Source organism: Dunckerocampus dactyliophorus, chromosome 12, assembly GCF_027744805.1.
Source record: "Dunckerocampus dactyliophorus isolate RoL2022-P2 chromosome 12, RoL_Ddac_1.1, whole genome shotgun sequence".
Classification (NCBI taxonomy): Eukaryota; Metazoa; Chordata; class Actinopteri; order Syngnathiformes; family Syngnathidae; genus Dunckerocampus; species Dunckerocampus dactyliophorus.
In genome coordinates, this window is record NC_072830.1 from 11,814,071 (window position 1) to 11,833,914 (window position 19,844).

At 39.4% G+C, this 19,844-nt stretch overlaps 1 protein-coding gene across 1 annotated transcript in view; it reads left to right on the plus strand.

The window, feature by feature from the left end:
• The window catches only part of zgc:113279 (uncharacterized protein LOC553749 homolog), a 28,662-nt gene extending 9,218 nt beyond the window's left edge, over nucleotides 1-19,444 (plus strand). The window contains exons 7-11 of the mRNA XM_054795245.1: nucleotides 4,820-4,925; nucleotides 8,051-8,197; nucleotides 10,446-10,506; nucleotides 12,485-12,648; nucleotides 16,640-19,444. Of these exons, the coding sequence (XP_054651220.1) occupies nucleotides 4,820-4,925; nucleotides 8,051-8,197; nucleotides 10,446-10,506; nucleotides 12,485-12,648; nucleotides 16,640-16,654 (493 nt within the window). The 3' untranslated portion in view covers nucleotides 16,655-19,444. The remainder of the gene's footprint in view (nucleotides 1-4,819; nucleotides 4,926-8,050; nucleotides 8,198-10,445; nucleotides 10,507-12,484; nucleotides 12,649-16,639) is intronic.
• The last annotated feature ends 400 nt before the right edge of the window (nucleotides 19,445-19,844 follow it).

Below are 19,844 nucleotides of genomic sequence, written 5' to 3' on the forward strand. Positions count from 1 at the left end.
TTTAGATGTGGCAGATCAAATGCAGGAAAATGGACCAAACTTGTAGTAACATGTCGTAACAGGTACATTCATGATAGCATACTTGCAGTATTTTGGGCATTTTAAACATTAGTGGAACTTTCTGGTTGCATTGATTTCACACAGCAACATAGAAAGGAACGCTACACCTACCGTTAACTTTTCCATACTCAAAAACAAAAACACAACAGCAGTGGCAGCAGCGGCAATATGTAGCGTTACCTTTTGCTAGTGGCTTGAGGCGTTGTGAGCGAGTGTGTAATGAAGATGGTCGCTAGCTGGCTAGTAGCTAGCCGGTGTGGTGTGGCGAGGTGTCAGTACGCTAGTAAAGTAGTTCTTGGGCGTAACAATGTTAATAACAACAATAGTAACAATGTCGCTGTAGCTTGGTTAATATGCAGGTCACTTTATGTAAATGAGCATTGTTGGCACTTTTGAGTTTTTTTCAAGTGGCTTTATAGGCGGAATAGGTGCGTCCCATTACATGCATTCTAAGATGCCTCTTTTTATCTGTTTGTTTATCTTTAGAACACACAGAGAAGTAAAAGACGTGTGTTCATGTGTCACATAAGGATTGTGGATGATGGGCAAAATTCCCCCCAAAAGTGCACTTTTCCTTTAATAAAACGTCTTTCTACAAAGTTTTTGGTGGCTGGTTTCCACAGTATTTGGCCACAGCATTATGCCACGAAGTCAGCAAATTGTGTTGGTAAAATGTTGTTATAATGGCCAAATACAAACAAAAGTAGTTTTTCAGCCTTACCTGTTAAACGGTTGGTACAATTCCAAAAGATAAAAATTATTATAATTTTTTTGTATCTAAAAGACACTTCATCTTTCTTGCTAAATTCATTTGTTGTCCATTTTGACAGAAAAGTTCTTGTTGTCCAATTGAATTTTTGCATTATTTATTAATGGATAATTAATGTAATAATTATTTATTATTAATATTTATACAATAGTTGTATGCTCAAATTTGCACCCTGCACCTTGACTTTTTTCAATGTAAGTTTGTTGGTAAAACAATACGAAGTGAAAATGATAATAATCAAGAGCCACAATAATATCATGAGGTCATTATAAATGAATATGGTTTCACAGTTACAGGTGGCCATCTGAGGGTAACCATAATTGCCATGTGGCGAACATGTGGTGAACACGAGTTTGACGCCCCTAAACTAGCAGCAGTATAATTGAACGAGTTAACAGAGACTAATACCCACGAGTCCCAGTTCAGTAAAAAAAACTTGCGGGATTTGAATGGCTTGGAATACTCGACCATCACTTTGTTTAGACTCAAAACAAAATTTACTCAAACCAAATCAATGTTTCCCATAAGAAATCATGTAAATTAATACAATTAATCCTATTGGCTCTATTCTGTGTTATTTAGCAGCCGTGATTAATAAGAAAAGCAGAAACCTGTGGCGTACCTGTGTTAGTTATCAAAGAACTACATAGTCAGCCACTGATGACGTCAGTGCTGGGTTGCAGCCATGTGATCTAGTGGCAATTTGCATCACTTCCAGTATGACACTTGGCGGGCCGTCATTGAATAATGCCTCATAGAACTCAGTGTTTTTGTACAACGGTGGGCAGATGACAGTGAATAACGCTGCACGCCATTGAAATGATATGCTCCAATTGTGTGAGTGTGCTCCGACAGCTTATTCTTCACAAATGCAGCAGATGAAAATATCGCCTCTATCATGTTTATCTGCGTTCTCATACCATGTTAGTCTGCATACATACATTCTTGTATGTGTCCATCATGGTTTTTGCTGCACTGTTATTCCACGGGGGTGTTGCGTCTGGACAATAACAATAATGAATTATATGTAAACAGCGTGATCACAACCCTATTAAGTTACTTTCCAGTAGCCTGCAGTTGACTTGCTCAGTCCGTATTTGCTACTAGAGTTTATGGCTCTGCCAGAACACTGCTTTATTTTGAGAAATATGAATAAATATATACTGTATAAATACTGTAAGGAATAATGTAAAAGTAGATACATAACAATGCTATAACACTACCGTTGATGACAATAATAAAGTACAAAAACTGTGCGGGGAATCTCACGCCATTGTAAAACCTGTCTAACTGAACAAGCAAGTTTGTACTAACATTTGAACATTCCTAACCATGACCAAAGTGTAAGAAGAAGTTAATCACTATAAAACACTCAATTAGGCGTGCACCATAATTATATGAGGGAATTATGACATCATACCGATGACCCATAACATTAAAATAGCTCAGATAACCAATAATTAAAAAAAACAAAAAACGCTTCAATGAGGAGAGATTAGTCATAGTACTGTGCGAGAGTGAGCAAATCAAGCGCCCCTTCTGGCCTGTGGTAACTTCCTTTGAACCCACTTGTAAACAAACATTCACTTTCTGAGGAAGACATTTCATGTGCTAGTTTGGTTTGGTTTGGTTTAGTTTATTTGAACATGAAGGTTACAATGGAATACATCTCATGAATCCTCCTTTCGCAGTTCCACATTTCCTAAAGGAGTAGGAAGAAGCAAAGTTTATTTAATCCTACCCCCCATCTATTCCACATCTACTGCAGTACCTGTTGTTCACTTCCTGCATTCCACATCATATTTTCTGTAATAATCAGAATAATACATAAGAAATAACAGTAAGAAGATTTAGCAAGCAAACTATCAGTTCCTGACTAAAAAAGGGAGTAAACCAGCTTTTTGTGAAGAGATGCATTTCAAGCATAACTTTCACTTCGACACAAACATGCCTCTGTGACAACTCAAACATCCAAACAACCACACCAACACAAACAGCACAAAATAGGGGTTGTTTTACATCAAAACAACAATCTATCTACAAACACAACACCATGAGCAACCTAAAGCCCTCACATGTGGAACTGAACCATGTGTGCGCACACGTGTGCATGCGTTGAAACTTCCTTACAATGTGCAGCCTTCTGCACGCCACACTCCTAGTTGAATCAAATGGTCTGGACAGGCACGCACGTGCACACAGTGCAAAATGTACCACCAGTCAGTAAAGTGGATTGTCCCATGCAGGGCGTACTGAACATTTTTACCGTCTTCCGTTGTAACCCTAATTAGACATGTATGACGTGGATGTACAAAGGCTCCTTGAATTATGTACCGGTTCGTAGACACATTCCTAGACTGCGATGAGTCCAGTTTTGGTGATCTTACTCCTAAATTAGAGAGGCACGATATGTTTTTTTTCATTTGCTATACAGTATTACTGATATTGTATACGAGAAATGAAAAGGATTATGCAAAAGACAATGTTGATTTGCTTACCCGCACAGTACGGGTAATCTTCGGTCACTGGAGCGTTTTTTTCAGTTATCGCTTATCTGAGGTATTTTTATGTTCTCAGCTTTATCAGTATGATGTCATAATTCCCTCATATTGGCCCAATAATTAGCATCCCTAATAAGTATACTGTATATAGGCCTGTCACGATAATCGATAAAACGATTAATCGAACAATAGAAAAAACAAGGTCGATAATTTTGACGCCTCGATAAATTGACGTGCGACATGTACGTACGTAAGCCTGTTCCATTTCCTCGTCTTGCTGTAGCACACAGGCTGGATGGCAAGAGGGTTCACTCTGCTTGTGTCTGAGCCCATTGGTTGTATAGTCAAATTAAGGGAAAGAGTGAGCCTGCTGTCAGCTATTCAACGTCTTTGTCACAGCATGTGGAGGCGGGGGCTAGCTACATAGTGATTGAATACACTGAGTGCTAGCTAGCAGTTAGCAAGCAAGCGCTAATATGAATGAAGGCACAAAAGCGATAGTTTCTAAGCTGAATGCCACAGTTCCAATGTGTATGTGTTGTGGGGCATTCATCCCCGCGGCTGGCGCTTTCTGGGGCGGTGACGTCCCGCGATTTGTAAGTGCTATAGTCGGCATCTTCTGTGCCTCACACAGACACACTACACTTGAGTACCATCTAGTGGCTCAAATGTGACATGACACAGTGATCATTGAATGAAAAACTTACTGATAATATGGTCTAAAAAAAAGGTTTAAATGATTGATTATCGTTGATATACAGTATTTATAGCACAACAGTATTTATAGCACAATTATTGACCAGCAAAATTTGTTGTCGTGACAGGCCTACCTGTGTATTAGTTTATTTTATTTTAAAGGTATATGAAGGACCATCATGGTTTGTCAAGTTGCATCAGTCAAACAATCCATAAATGCATCATGAAGGGGGAAAAACATATAATACAGTACAGTAACTTGCGGGGTATACGCTGCAACAGTGTTTAACCTGCACCATCTAAATTTAGAGAGGGAAACAGATTTGTACATATATAAGCCAGACTTTAAGCCGCACATGTCCATGCGCTCACGAGTCTGCGAGGACCAGGTAGCTCTTTATTTGACAGGAGCCAATGATCAAAAAACTCACAAAGAGCTTATAAACTCATTGGAAATCGCAGAAGGTCATTACTCGATATAATAGTCTGACTCACTGTGTCACCCTAGATAGAAGGTTACAAAATCATCACACAGCAACTTAACACTCCAAAGGTAGCTAATATACAACTACCAATATGTGTTTAGAGTAAAAAAAAAACTATTTTAATGGCTTACCATCATACATTTCTTCCCAGCAAAGCATTTCATTTGACATGGCTGCCGGGGAACTGCAGCGATTCACTCAGCTGCCTCTGTCCACCAGAAGGAACTTCTTTGTCACCATACCATATTAAACACAGATCAGTGACACCTGCCAGTGTGTAAACTATTTGTTTTTCCTTGTCTATCCAGAGCTCTCCACAGTGTTGTGTGTGACGGAAAGAGGGCGCTGGCTTACGCTATGGCTAAAAGGATGGCTGCACTCAACAGTTTAGACCTGAAAGACTTGGATGGAATGGTACACTGCCTTTTCAAATACCTCAACTACATCTATTCACGTTCTGTGCTGCTAGATTGGAACCAGATTGTCAGAAGAACATCAAAAAATTAACATAAAAAATCTGCAATTTATTGAGAATACGTTTCACGTTAAACAGGCGGATCAATGTTTTAAGAAGTCCAAATCTGCATTAAAAATTTATTTTGTGTCATTCTCACTGTCCTGACCTCCTTTTGGCAAAGACATAAAGGCTTTGTGTCTTTCAAGGTGGTAGGATGGATGAATGACACAAGCAAGGTCCCTTTTAACACTCCATTGAATTTCCGGAGAATTTCAGGTATTTCCTTATAATTTCAGGAGATCTGGAAGATCTGGGTTTGAATCTCCATTGAGCATCTCTGTGTGGAGTTTGCATGTTCTTCCCATGCGTGCGTGGTTTTCCTCCCACATTCCAAAAACATGCATGTTAAGTAAACCAGCAACTCTAAAACGTCCATAGGTATGAATGTGAGTGGGAATGATTGTTTGTCTATATATGCCCTGTGATTGGCTGGCAACCAGCCCAGGGTGTACCCTTCTTCTCGCCTGAAGTAACCTGGGGATAGCCTCCAGCATACCCGCGCGAGCCTAGTGAGGATAAGCGGCATAGAGATGGATGGATTGAAGAATTTCTACTAGGGCTGTCAAAGTTAACGCAATATTTCCTTTAACGGCACTATTTTTTTTTAATGCATGATTGACGTGCGCACGGCTTGTTTGATCCTTAGCCCACACAGTAGTTCAGGGGTCACCAACGTTTTTCCCTGTGAGAGCTACTTTTACAAAATGAAAATGGCCAAGAGCTACTCATTTTTGTAACATTTATTTTCAGAGCTTATTTTAAACCCAAACAAAGCGAATATGCTTGTTTTACCAGAACATTAACAAAATGTTGGTTGGTGTCCACAACTCACATTTTGTATTTCAGAATGCATTTCTTTCTACTGTTCTTTCATTATTAACTGAAAACCTGAATGAAAAGCAGGCTTGCGGGCACCTCATGTGGTCGTGGGGGGCTACCTGGTGCCCCGAGCACCACGTTGGTGACCCCTGTCGTAGTTTGAGGAAACGCACCAGTGGATGTGGAGTCAAAAGTTGGAACAAATATTGAGCAGAAATGGAGAAAGAAAAGGGTATTTTCAAAGGTAAGTTTAGCTTCAAAGCCCTGGCAGATGGCTCGCTCCACAAGACCAAAGGTATTTGTATCTACTGTCGCTGTGATGAGTTGTCACAGGGTACCTTGCCTGCCAGAGAGAAGTCAGAAGGTACTGGAGCACTGCTGGTATTTTTCATTGTCATTTATTTCGTGGTATCTTGACATACGAGTGTCCCAACTAACAAGTGTTTTTTAAATATGAGCCGTCACTGGGCTGATTTTCTTGAACTTTTGAACTGCGAGCTAAAATTTGGGTCACGAGCTGCTAGTTACCGGGGTAACTAAACTTTAACTAACTGAGCTACATAAGCTATTTGGGGGCTTATGTCAGTGTGACAAAGGCTAAAGACGAGAATGGATGTAAATAGCATTTGCAACATTACCGTTAGCAGCGATGCTAGCTAGTCACAGGGAAAGATTTTCAATACATCAGCAAAACATACGTACATTATAGCGATCAAATTGATCTTATTAATTAAGTACTGTGTAAAACTATGACAGGAACAACATCAAATTAAAAGCACTAAATGAATACAGAGCCACCATCCACCAGTACGAGCCTAGACTTTGTTTTTCAGAGAGGTGCACCACACAAATATACTGTACACATTAGCACTCAATAAGGTAATCAAATCTTACCTTTATGCATGCTGACAAAGTATCAGCATTTGGGAGCAAATATGAGGTGAAACAAAAAGGGGAAAAAATAGTATAGTAGTATCTGTGCAGCGTGGGAGAAAGTTAGATGGACAAAGCTGTAGAAGTCGCTGCTCTGGGATTTGTAACTGTATATTCCATCCATCCATTTTCTATACCGCTTCTCCTCATTAGGGTCGCGGGGGCATGCTGGAGCCTATCCCAGCTGACTTCGGGCGACAGGCGGGGTACACCCTGGACTGGTCGCCAGCCAATCGCAGGTCACATATAGACAAACAACCATTCACACTCACATTCATACCTATGGACAATTTAGAGTAGCCAATTAACCTAACAATCATGTTTTTGGAATGTACGCACGGGGAGAACTTGCAAACTCCACACAGACATGCCCAAGGGAGAATCGAACCCACATCTTCCCGATCTCCAGACTGTGACTGTCTGGCCAACATGCTAACCACTAGACCACCGGAAACGATTTGCTCTTTTGCACATTTGGAAATACTGTAAGAATGCCCGTTTTATACAGATCAAGCGCTCTTTTTCTCATGCGTGTGTCTTAACTTCACAAGACATTTGTGTGCTAGTTGTACACAAATGCTCCGTGATGAGGGGGGAAAACCCCATCGAGCACACAAAAAAAACCTCATCAGCCACTTGAAACGCCAGCGCCGCAGCGTTAGAAAAGTACAAAAGGTTTGCCAGAGACCTCCGTTGCGGTCACACCGGCTCAGAGCGTGTGCCTGAATACAGTGCATACAGTATATTTGATTAGGACAAATAAACAGGTACAGTTGGTCAAATCCTAATTTGTTACTGTCCTTCTTACCTCCAGATGTGCACAAACTACAGTTAAATCTAAATTTGAAACGTAGATCGGTTATCGGTACAGTATCAGTCTTGAGAAGCAGAAAGGTATCGGTGTCTGTTTTGGGGAAAAAAAGATATCGTGCATCTCTAGTACAAACCGCCAACCTTGCGTTTTTTGGATGACCAGCTCTACCTCCTGAGCCACTGCCACCCATCCCTATGAATAATAAATTCGGAAAACTAATATGACTATGAATAATGTAGAAAAATAATACTACTATTGATCATAATGATGTGGAAAAATGACATTACTACTATCGGTACTGCTTGGAAAAGTTTTCCTGACTGTGCTTGTAAATATTGTACATACTGTAGATATTTTATAGCCGTTATTGGATCAGCAGGATCAAATACGTTTAGGGATTGGTTAACGCTGGTGCTGTAAAGGTGAAAGAAATGATTTATGTTTTTCTTTTCCCAGACTGCACTCCTCCTTGCAGCACAGCACAACCAGCACCTGCTGATGGATGATCTCATCCTTTTGGGTGCCAGTATCAATGAGCGGAACCACTCAGGAAAGTCCTGCCTTCACCTGAGTGCAGAGCAGGGCTTCATCCGCGTACTGGAGGTTTCTTTACTTTTTACTTGCCGCTTATTTGCAGACCTTGAGCCGAATGGAAGACTTGTTTAATGTTTAATGTCAGAGATGCAGGATTTGGAGGGTTTAAGTCAATAAATAAGTGAAAATAACTTTCCTTTCCTTGGAGCGTCATTGAAAGTGAATGTTGTTAATATTTGATGGCTATCATTCAGCCTGGCCATACAAAAACATATAAAAGATATTACTCAGTGATGACACGTTTAATGATAATATGACAATTACCCAATTATTCTCTGTTTTGTGGATGTCACCAGGATTGGAAAAATATCTTGGGAAGCCTGAATATCTTTTTTGAAATTAAAAAATCCCAACTATTAGGAGCTATAAAATGTACGTGCTGGGGCTAAATATTGCAAATCAAAGTGTTTACTTGTGGTGCACGGATCAATAATGAAATATTGATACTTCCGATAACAGCTCACATATGCTCTAAAATTGATTCTCAAATCAAAATATGGATACTTTTGATACTTAAGTCATTTTAGGTAATGTTTGTCTGTTGAAACGATGGCCGGTAGTAAACGGAGACATGTGTGAATTGTCAGTAAAGTTTTCATTCTTATAGTAGTTCTTAATAATTAATAATTTATTCATAACTTTACTTTTTTATTTATTATTGAATTTTTTACATGTTTTATATGATTCTGTCCTCTATTCTTTTTTTTGTTGTATATTAGCTTGGCCTACCTCAATATACTTCAGGGTTTAAAATAAACAAATTACTTAAATTATTAACTCATTCAGTCCCAGACATTTTTCAAAAGACAACCCCTTCAGTACCGGCCATTATAGGCAATTTTGACTGATCTTTCAAGGCACACAGACTATTGTGTTCTATGGCTTTATAATCATGGAACCTACCAAATGAAAGATTAGACTCATGTCTTTCATCAGAAAAAAAATGTCTGTTTCTTCCTTTTACCGTTCTTTAGTAATCAGCAGTAGGACATACGTAGGTAAGTTTCAGGAAAATATCAGTTCCTGACTAAAAGAGCAAGAAAACCAGCTTTTTGTGAAAAAGATACATCTCAAGCATAACTTTCACAAATATTTTTTGCTTTTGTGACAGCTCAAATATCTAGACAGCTCTACCAACATAAACAACACAAAAAAGGGTTGTTGTACATCAAAATAACAATTTATTTACAAATAGAACACCATTAACTATTTACAATTTTCACATTTGGAACTGAACTCTGTGTGTGTGTGTGCGTTAAAGTTCCCCTACGATGCGTAACCTGCACGCGACACTCCTCCATGATGATGATCAATGATCTATGCCGAGCGCTAGTCAGATGCACCTCTGCCACCTTAAAACCTTTCTAAAAGTGACATCTTTTAGTGTGCAGTTGTGTCATCACCTCTTTTTGCCTCTTGCGCAAAAAACGTAAAAAGACATATAAATACGTCTATAAATACAGGCGTTGGGGTTTCTAAAAACATATAAATACGTCTTATTATTGGTAATGAATGAGTTAATGTATTTAAATGATCACATTATTAATTTACTTGAAGAATTAAAACAATTATTTATTAATTTAAATTAATTATTAAACTATTAAGTTATTTAAAGAATGTATTTAAATTAATTTATTTTTAATTAATTATTAAATTAGAAATTAAATTTAAATTATCAATAAATTGATAATTTATTAAATTAATAAATTAATTAAATGTCATGTGTTCTTTATGCTATGATATGAAATACACTACTTTAAAAAAAATTAACGCACAGATGAGGTGAATTTGCACAAAGTGCCGGTATCGGGTCGGTATCACCGATACCAGCCTGAATTTTACTCAGTATCAGATCAGAAACAAAATCAGTTGTACCACACATCACGAGTGTTTACTAAAAATACTACAGCCCGTTTACTTGTCCCATCACATCTGTTCTGATGTTCTCTTGGCTTTGTGGAGTATTTCCAGTCTTTGGAGTCGTGATTATTTTTCAGGCGAGCGAGTGGTTTTTGTATCATCTTGAGACTTTGTGCTTCATTTCAGTCTTATAATTGTGTTGATTATTGTTAATGACCTGCGAGGAGCGATCACATGACAGTCATGCTATGACTCCACTATGTTGTGCACGTGCATGAAAGCAAAGAATTTAGTTAAGTAACGTGAGATTTGTTTGCGTGTTCGTGCTCTGTTAGTGTCCACATGTCATGTGACGTATTTTATGCGTGTTTAAAGCGGTATGTCTTCTTCCTCTTAGGTTGTAAAGCGTGCCATGATGAAGGGGGTGTACATTGATATTGAAGCCACCGATAACTCTGGTAAGTGCTTTGGAGTTCTTTGTATTGGAAAAAAGAAAATATATATATATACCAATACACCAATAACACTGGCCCGATATTACATAAAAAGGTGATATCGGTAAGTTTTTTTCCGATAAAGAAAACCAAAAAATGCTGTATAGATGGACATTTTAATGTTCACATGGTGAGGATGACACCACAGTTTGTTCACATATAGTGCAAGCCCACTACTTTGCGCTTTTCCACAGGTTCTTGTATTCCTGGCCACTCTGACTGTACTGAAGTCGGCTAGCTCCCCACATAGCATCTCAGACGCTAGCTGTTAGCCATTCAATGAAGCACAAATAAGCTGCACTCCCTGAAGGTCTTGACGTTCTTGCCAGCTTGTTGATCTTGCTCGGTAGTGAATTCGCGTTTCCCATGATAATAGAAGGTGCCGATGGCTTGAATCTCCTTTTCCTCGCCAGCCGCTTGACTTCCATCATAGCCGCGGCGCTGACGCCTCAATATCAATGGGTAGAAGGGAATCACACTGATGCCGGGCGCGGCTTTCATGGCACGTAAAAGTGTGCTTGAATAAACAAACAGAGCTGCTTTAAAGGCAGCCACTTGTGGTGTTAATTCCTCGACATACACACATAGATACATAGATGGATAGATAAATAGATACTTTATTACTCTCCAAGAGCAGTTCACATTTTCAGCAGCTCTGCAAAAATGGGCTCCCATATTTGCCAGCGCGCAGAAGTTGACCTCATCAAACTGCCTCTCAAGCGTGTAAACAAACGTGGGTGACTAATAGCAAATTAGCTTGCTCCTTCGATCCTTCCATTTTGTAGATATGCCACCTATCCTCAGTAGGAATGTAAGAATTCCTGGAAGTAAACAACGGTCAAATCTGATGCTGTGTGTGCGTGCTGGATTAGGAAAGTCCATGCCGACGCCCGTGAAAATGCTGCTTTTTCATATATCATCGGGTGTATTTTCAATCGTATACATGGATACGTAGATTAGTTTTCCTCTTCCACTTCACATCGGATTTACACTGAGTGTTGGACCACCTCTAGTCATACGACAGCTTCAAATGTTAAGTCCAACTGTAAGCCTTTCAAACTCATGGATCGGAGCTTCAGTAGACGATAAAAGGTAGCTGTATGTAGGATATAAATTCTCTTTAATATATGTCTGCACATGAAATTTCATTCAAATCTGATGGTGCGAAATATGTTAATTTTGGCCTGGAATTACTGTGTACATAAAATTTGTAGTGTGATGTAGAAGCCAATACAGCGTGCTGCTGCACATTGGTGGAGCTACAGTACGTGGTGTGGCCGTGGCCGTGGCCACCCCACGGGCCATGTAGACAGGCCAGTGAGGTATCAAATTATTGCCACCTCTATGCGAGTAATGGTCTCACCTTGGCTACCCCAATGAAAAATTTGTGGCTCCACCACTCCTGCTGCGCTAAGAGTGCTAGGCCTATATGAAAACTGACACTTGATTTTCTTTCCTGGACTTGATGATCAAAAAAATGTAAATGGCTACTCTGTTGATTTTTAAGGCAAATGTCACAGCCTAAGCCTAATGGCAAGTATTTCTCAGATGTTTTACAATGTTGTACAGTGTTGTTTACAGCCATGCTGAGAAGCTACTTGCTGATGCTGTATCCATTAGCTTCACAATAGATATGTGTTAATTCCACCACAGGAGATATGTCATGTTACACATATCGGTATCGACTTATATCAGTATCGGAAATTGAGAGTTGGGCAATCGGCATATCAGTTGTTGGCAAAAAAGGCAATATTGGACATCCCTAATATATACAGGTAGACGTGTATATACTGTACAATATATTTTACATGCTGCTTTTATGTTAAAGTGGAGACATCTAGTGGCTGCAATAATTTTTGTTCTGCAACACTTTCTAATACACTTCTGTCTTGGATACTTTGTGTTTATATGTAATGTGCAATGACGGGATGTATGATCTTAGGGATGAGTGTCCTCCAGTGTGCTTCAGTGGCCTTGAAGTCCACCTTGCAGGAGTTGGAATTGAGCAGATCCTTCAATAACACCCGACTGCACACTCTGCGCAAGGAAAAGCTCCTGGAGACCCTGGAGTGTCTGCTGCAAATGGCCAGCTATTCTCATGCTATGGTACCTTTTAATATATTCTCTCTCTCTCTCTCTCTCTCTCTCTCTCTAGATAGATATATATATACATGTTCATTAGTAAGTGACAAAAAGTGTTTCTTGCGTCATGAATTTACAAGCGGTCACCAAAGGTGAAGTATTCGCCTTGGGAGCAGATATCCAGACATGCAGGGCACCTCCACAAGCCTGGTTAGTAGTGACGTCCCGATCCGCATTTTTTGGCATCCGATCAGATCCGATTTTTTTTATATTCTTGCGGATGTGATCGGGCACCAATCCTTTTTATCTTTTCTTTATGATGATAAGCTTTTTTTTACAAACATGAATAAATAATACAACCAAAGTATTGCTGAATTTGCTTTCTTATTACACAGGATGACCAACAATATTGTTTGGCTTTTGTAACAAGCGTCTGTGAGTCAGGTCCCTAATCCAATCAAAGAGCCAAAAAAAGTCCATCCAATAAAAGATGGGCGTGCTAAATACTTTCAGGGTAGGATTAATCATTTGACATGGTTTGTGGGGTGACTTAAAATAGGATTTTTTTTTTAACAAACTCTCTTAGGGCCCTATGAAATCCATTTTATTTTTTCCCAAATTCTGCTTTATTTTTTCCCAAATTCCTTTTCTTCATTTTAATTTGGGTTTTCTCCGGGTACTCCGGTTTCCTCCCACATTCCAAAAACATGCATGTTAGGTTAATTGGAGACTCTAAATTGTCCATAGGTATGAATGTGAGTGTGATTGGTTGTTTGTCTATATGTGACCTGTGATTGGCTGGCGACCAGTCCATGGTGTACCCCGCCTGTCGCCCGAAGTCAGCTGGGATAGGCTCCAGCATTCCCCCGCGACCCTAAAGAGGAGAAGCGGTGTAGAAAATGGATGGATGGATAGATTCCATTTTTGACTTTTTCAATTTATTTTACCAGCATACTGTAGAGTGTGTGCTATTTGGGTTAGTGATTAAAATGAATAAAATGTCCATGAACGAAATGCAAAAATCCTACATGTATTGATGCAATATGTCATTGGCCGGTTTTGTCCAGTAATTGAGAAATGGATGTAGCTTCGCTAAGTCAGCCTCAGCACATGTTGCTACAAAATCTTCAACAAACTGCATTGCCTGTGCTTGTGGTTAAGGAAGATGTAATCACAAATGTAATTCCAATCACGTAATTAATGTAAGATATTTTTATGACTCCCTTGGTTTGTTTACACAGTTAGACATATGTGACAAAGAGTGCTCTTATTTTGAAGGCCGGAAATGTGACGACACGAGCTGAGCGCAAGAATAAACGTGCCTCGTCTTTTTTCACTCAGAACCTGCACGTCGTCAGTGGGCATTGTAAATTGGCCCTAACATTATAAAATGGTCCTTACATTAAAGCGATAAAACACAACATGGTGAAAATCTACTCATCCAGCCTGAGTGACACACACACACACACACACACACACAAACACACACAGCTGCACTGCTAAACAAAGCCAACCCCGGTAGCATCCATTCACGCTCCGTAACACAGGAGCTTCGGAGCCGAATATCCAACGTCCACAGTGAAACTAACTTCACCGCGGACATGTACAGTATGCACTGCGGTGTTACATTTTCTTCTTCTTGTGGGTGGCCGGAGTCAAGTGGCAACCAGCTTTGAGGCGCATTACTGCACCTACAATGTTGGAGCTACAAACGTGATCCGGCAACTGGATCAGCCCTATCTTGTGGCAGAACCGATATCTCTTCAAAATACAGCGGAGGGGCAGCCGATCCCGATCCTGAATATCGGATCGGGACATCCCTACTGGGTAGTGTGCATTACCACCGCCGTGGAAGGCAACGCTTGGAAGCGTGCAGAGGGACACCTCCACAAGCGTGTGGAACACTCATTATTTCCACACTTCATGTACACATGCAGTTTGCTATGAAACATTACAATTATAAAATAAACCAAAACAATTATCTAATTGACAATACAGCCGAAGTCAAGGCAACACATACAAAATTTAAACCATAAGAAGATTATTTCAATTCATCATAAAAGAATTGCAACAATAACAAATAAGTGTAGAAAAACACGTTTCCATAATAGCACGCATGGCGCTGTCAAGCAGTTGACTTTTTTGCTGAAGGTTTTGCATGGAAATAGCGCCACAAATGCAATGAACACTTTTACTGAATCTACAAAAATCCCTTGTTTATTGCAGTTAATTGGTTCCAGACCTGACCATGATAAGGGAATTTCTGTGAAGTAGGATTCCTTATTTATAAATGGAATATTTTGGTAGTTCAAGGGTCACTGACATGATTTATCAACTTTGCTTAAATATGTTCTATTTTGTTTGTCATTATTTTCAGCGTAGTTCGTTTTATGAAAGCGGAATGGCTGGATTCCCAAGTGACGTCAGTGCAGTCGAACTTCACAAGTAAACAAACGTGGTGTACGAGACAAAATGTTACAGTGATTATAGCAAAGATTTGAGCGATGTGTCATTAGTTTTCGAGGCGGAAGAAACATTTGCAGATGAAATAGAGAACTCGCAGAACAGGGAAATACACCGTATTGATTCGAACCACCGACTATGAAACTAGCATGTCTGATGCGGAGGTTTCCGATGACAAAGATGTGAGATGAAGATTGATCGGCTTCAAAACACAGAATGGCAATTACCTTGGAGTTGCTTATCCTTCAATTATTGTTTTAAACTGGCTTCTTAATGAGCGTAAAGGGGTCTTTAGAGCCTTTTTTATTGTGTATTTCGTCACCGTCCCTGCCCCGGCCCCCACCGTCAACATATCGCTGGGAAAATATGTTTTATAACATGTGTAATGTTTTGAATGCTTGTAAATGTAAATGTAAATAAGACATGACTTACTCTGTTCTGTAGCAACTTTGAAGTTGTTCTTCTCCTTTTTCCTGTGTAGCATAGCATCAGAAATAGAATCCTAGCATCCAAAATTAGTTTATACCGTTTATACTGTACTTTAAAGCCAAATGCTTCTTGTAAAGGTGTTCCTTCGTAGCAGTCTTCAGTGAAATGAACACTGCAAAGAACAGAATGTGAGGAGAGCGTTCATGTCAGTAACCCTTTAAAGTATAGAAAACCTGTTTATCCATCCATCTTGATGACGCTTATCTTCACTAGGGTCGCGGGTATGGTATACGCCCTGGACTGGCACAATTAGACGTACAACCAATCACACTCACATTCATACCGAGGAACAATTTAGAGTCGCCAATTAACCTCACATGCATGTTTTTGGAATGTGGGAGGAAACCGGAGTACCCGGAGAAAACCCATGCACGGGGAGAACATATAAACTCCACACAGGTTCGGAGGTTCGAACCCAGGTCTTCCCAATCTCCTGACTGTGTGGCCAACATGCTAACCACTAGACCCAGAAAAAAAAAAAGTGGTTACCACCTTCTAAATACACTTTTTAACATGTTTAGAGGCCTCTAGACATGAAATAACACCCCTATAGTCACCTTTACACTCCTATTAACCAACATAGTAGACATCATAAGAGAAAATAAGACATTTTAGACTTGTGTGTGTTGCAGTGTAGAGGCCAGGAAGTGACGTAGGGGTTCAGAGTTGAGTGAATTATGGCCGCAACAGTATTCTGTGTTTATTATTACAATTATTATTTTAGACAGCAGTGGTGTTTTGTTGTTGATTGTCGCTGCTGTGTCAGTCACTCACTAACTAAATACACACTGATGATTTTCACTCTATTTTCATTCATTTGTGAAGTTTTGCTGTTAAAATACAGCTGTTTGATAACATTTCTACTCACCAGGATGCGACCAGGCATTGTGTCATGTATCACGCATTCTTCCACAACATTCTGACATTGATTAAACAGCTAAGGTTTTATTGTATCCATGTAGGTTAAAAAATGTGACGTATTTCAGCTTGTGTAGCTTTACTTTGTGTCCTTGTCGGTGTAAACGTTGCCCCATAATTGAATGTGTCTTGTTGTTTCTCCTAGGGGAGCGCGAAATGAGCGCCCGAGGCCGGCAGGCCAGCCCATTGGAGACCCGACAGTAATGTTCTGAGTATGATCAGGCAGGTTTGTGATGAGGAGACATGATTCAGTTTGTTCTCTCATGAATTTGTCCTGTTACGTAAAGCATCAAAGGTGCTGGAAGTAAAAAAAAATACCTGTTAGGCAGGTATTGTAATATTTTCACACAAGTTTAGATGCCCTTTATCTGGTTTCTGTGAAACTTCATTGTTTGTTACGTTGATGTAACAACTTAAAATGAAACAAAGACGCTGTTGTTCCCTAGACGTCTGGATTTATAGCAAATACATTTGCGAGGGAGTTTATATACTGTATGTGTACATACAGTACACAGTAGCGTGGATGTACAAGTGCTCCTTGAGTTATGTACCACTTCCGTTCCTAGACTTTGATGAGTCCAGTTTGGTGATCTAACACCTAAGTTGGAGATGCACGATATCTTTTTTTTTTTTCGAACCAATACTGATAGCTTTACGCTTCTCAAGACCCATATGATTCCGTTAACCGTAATATTTACTTCTAAAATTTAGATTTTACTGTAGTTTGTGCACACCTGGAGGTAAGAAGGAGTTGAACAAATTTGGATTTGACCAAATATACCTGTTGATTTGTCCTAATCGAAGGTTTGCCAGACACCTTTGTGGTTTCACACCGGCTTCTCGGAGCATGTGTCTGAATACAGTGCACTTTGCTGGGCCACAGCAGGTGTCTGCCTCCGCTCTCTACTTTGGTTCTCCTGATAGTAGTGATGTGGTAGTATTAATGTCATGATACACTAAGTCCCCAACTAACGAACACAATTGGTTCCAGACAACCGTTCTTAAGTCCAATTGTTCTTAAGTTGGAAAAAAAATGAATATTACCAATGATATAGGTACTACATGTACATGTATACATATACAGTATATGTGTATGTATGTAAATATGAGTAATATTAAACGAGGATAATTAATGAAAAAAACAATAATAAAAGTGATATAATAATACGTAATGATAAATGTTATTTACCTTTGAAGAGGAGTGGTCGAGCATACGTCGTCGTGGTGGAGAAGGAGGAGGAGTTATTGGAAAAAAAGGACAAATCATCGTGGTTAGACTCTTCTAAAAGAGGTAGTGTTCTGTGGGTGGTGTAGAATTAAGCAGGCCTATTAACTCTTCATAAACTTTAATTACATGCTCTCTCCGGGTTGTATCATAAAACTCTTAGCCTTCCTCTCTACTCTTCCTTGTCTTACTGTATTTGTTGGTCCCATTAGCAGTGTCACAGTGCCCTCTGCTGGTCAAGCATGTACCAGTATAAATATGGGTTTGCCGGTCAAGCATGTAGCATTATAAATATGGACTTATAAGGCAAAACACATGAAAATATAGACCAGTCGGCTTGTGTTCGTATCTCCGAATGTTCGCATGTCGGATGTTCATTAGTAGGGGACGCATAAAATGGAGGTTGATCTGTGCGGGTGAGCAAATCAAGCGCTACTTTTTTCTCGTGCCTGTGTTGTAACTTCCCCTGAGCTCACTTGTAAACAAACATTCACATTCCGAGGAAGAAGTCTCACATTTTAGTTCCAAATTCTCCATAATGAGGGGAAAAAATCGAGCCCAAAAAAAAACCTTGAAGCGTCGCAGCGTTTGAAAAGTGCAGAGGTTTTGCCAGAGATCTCCGTGGCGCAACACCGGCTGCTCAGAGCGTGTGCCCGAATACAGTGCACCTTGCAGGGCCACAGCAGGTGGCTCCCTCCGCTCTATACTCTGGTTCTCCTGATAGTAGTGATGTACTGTAGTTGTAGTAATGTCATTACATTTGATTAGGACAAATCAGCAGGTACAGTTGATCAAATCCTAATTTGTTCCTGTCGTTCTTACCTCCAGGTGTGCTCAAACTACAGTTAAATATAAATTTCAAAAATAGATATAAAAACTTTATTGGTTATCAGTTCCATATCAGTCTTGAGAAGCACAAAGTTATCTGTATCAGTTTGAAAAAATATATACAGTATCATGCATCTCTGATTTTTAGTCTTCTTTGTATCAAAATGTGTACTTTTTTCCACATTACACTGCACCTTTTTCCTCTTTTCTCCATTTTATATATCTATTTTTTATTTTAGGTTTTTTTGTGTCTTTTTATTTTTTTAATCTGCCAGTAAAAATGTAGCTCCATGCTGCAAATTTTGTAAGACATTTTTTTTTTAAAGGCTTCAAACAAATAGCCTGCATGTCACCCTGTCAGGTGGCAAAGCGTATTACTACATTACCCCCAACCACCATGTTTGATGTTTTTTGTTTTGTTTTATTTCTATGTACCGTGGGCCAATAAAGAACAACCTGCGGGCAACAAATGGCCCCCGGTCTGCAGTTTATGTACCCCTGATTTAGGGTTTTGTTTTGGGTGTTTATAGTGACTAAAATAGTTTGGTTTGGTATGTGAAAGCATAAGGGATGCATTGTTTTATGGTATGGGGCAGGCTGGTGTAATTGTATACATTTATGAGGGCAGGATATGTATTTATTGTACTTTGTTTTTCAATAAAGTGTAACTATCCAAATAATGATAAATAAAGGCTATAAGGTGGATGACATCTCACTGCTGCTGTTTGTACATGTTAATATTCCACATTTGAAGATGAAATTATTTTTCTGCACATCTTTATTCAATGTTAATTTATGTATAAGAGCAGAATCGTTGATGTGAGTATGTTTGCGAGAAAAAAGTGTGAACCGTGTTGTCAATCGTGTGTCCATGACCACCTGAAACCAAAGGTGTCTTTGTGGTGTTTATTTCTTAGAGGCTAAATGATGTAATTATAGGTAGGCTATTTGTTGTAGCGTGCAACAATAAATACGCTGGTTGTCTTTGATTGCGGCGTCACTACGAATCTTGGAATAATAATATGGCTTCTCATGCCGAATTGCTTAACAACATTGTTTATCGTCTTGAGCTCCGTGCAGTGTGCAAAGAGCAAGCTCAGAGCTGTCAGTGGCTATAACTGACAATAAAACATATCATACTCCTCACAACACAATATCAGTCAATGTTATTATTGTTGTGAATATAATCACTTTCTTTGCCTGTGTTCATGGCTTTGCTTGTTTCCACCGGTCTAAGTGTTCTAGACCTGACTTGTTAGCAAAACATGACTTGCTGTCTCTCGTCTTTCTAGCTTAT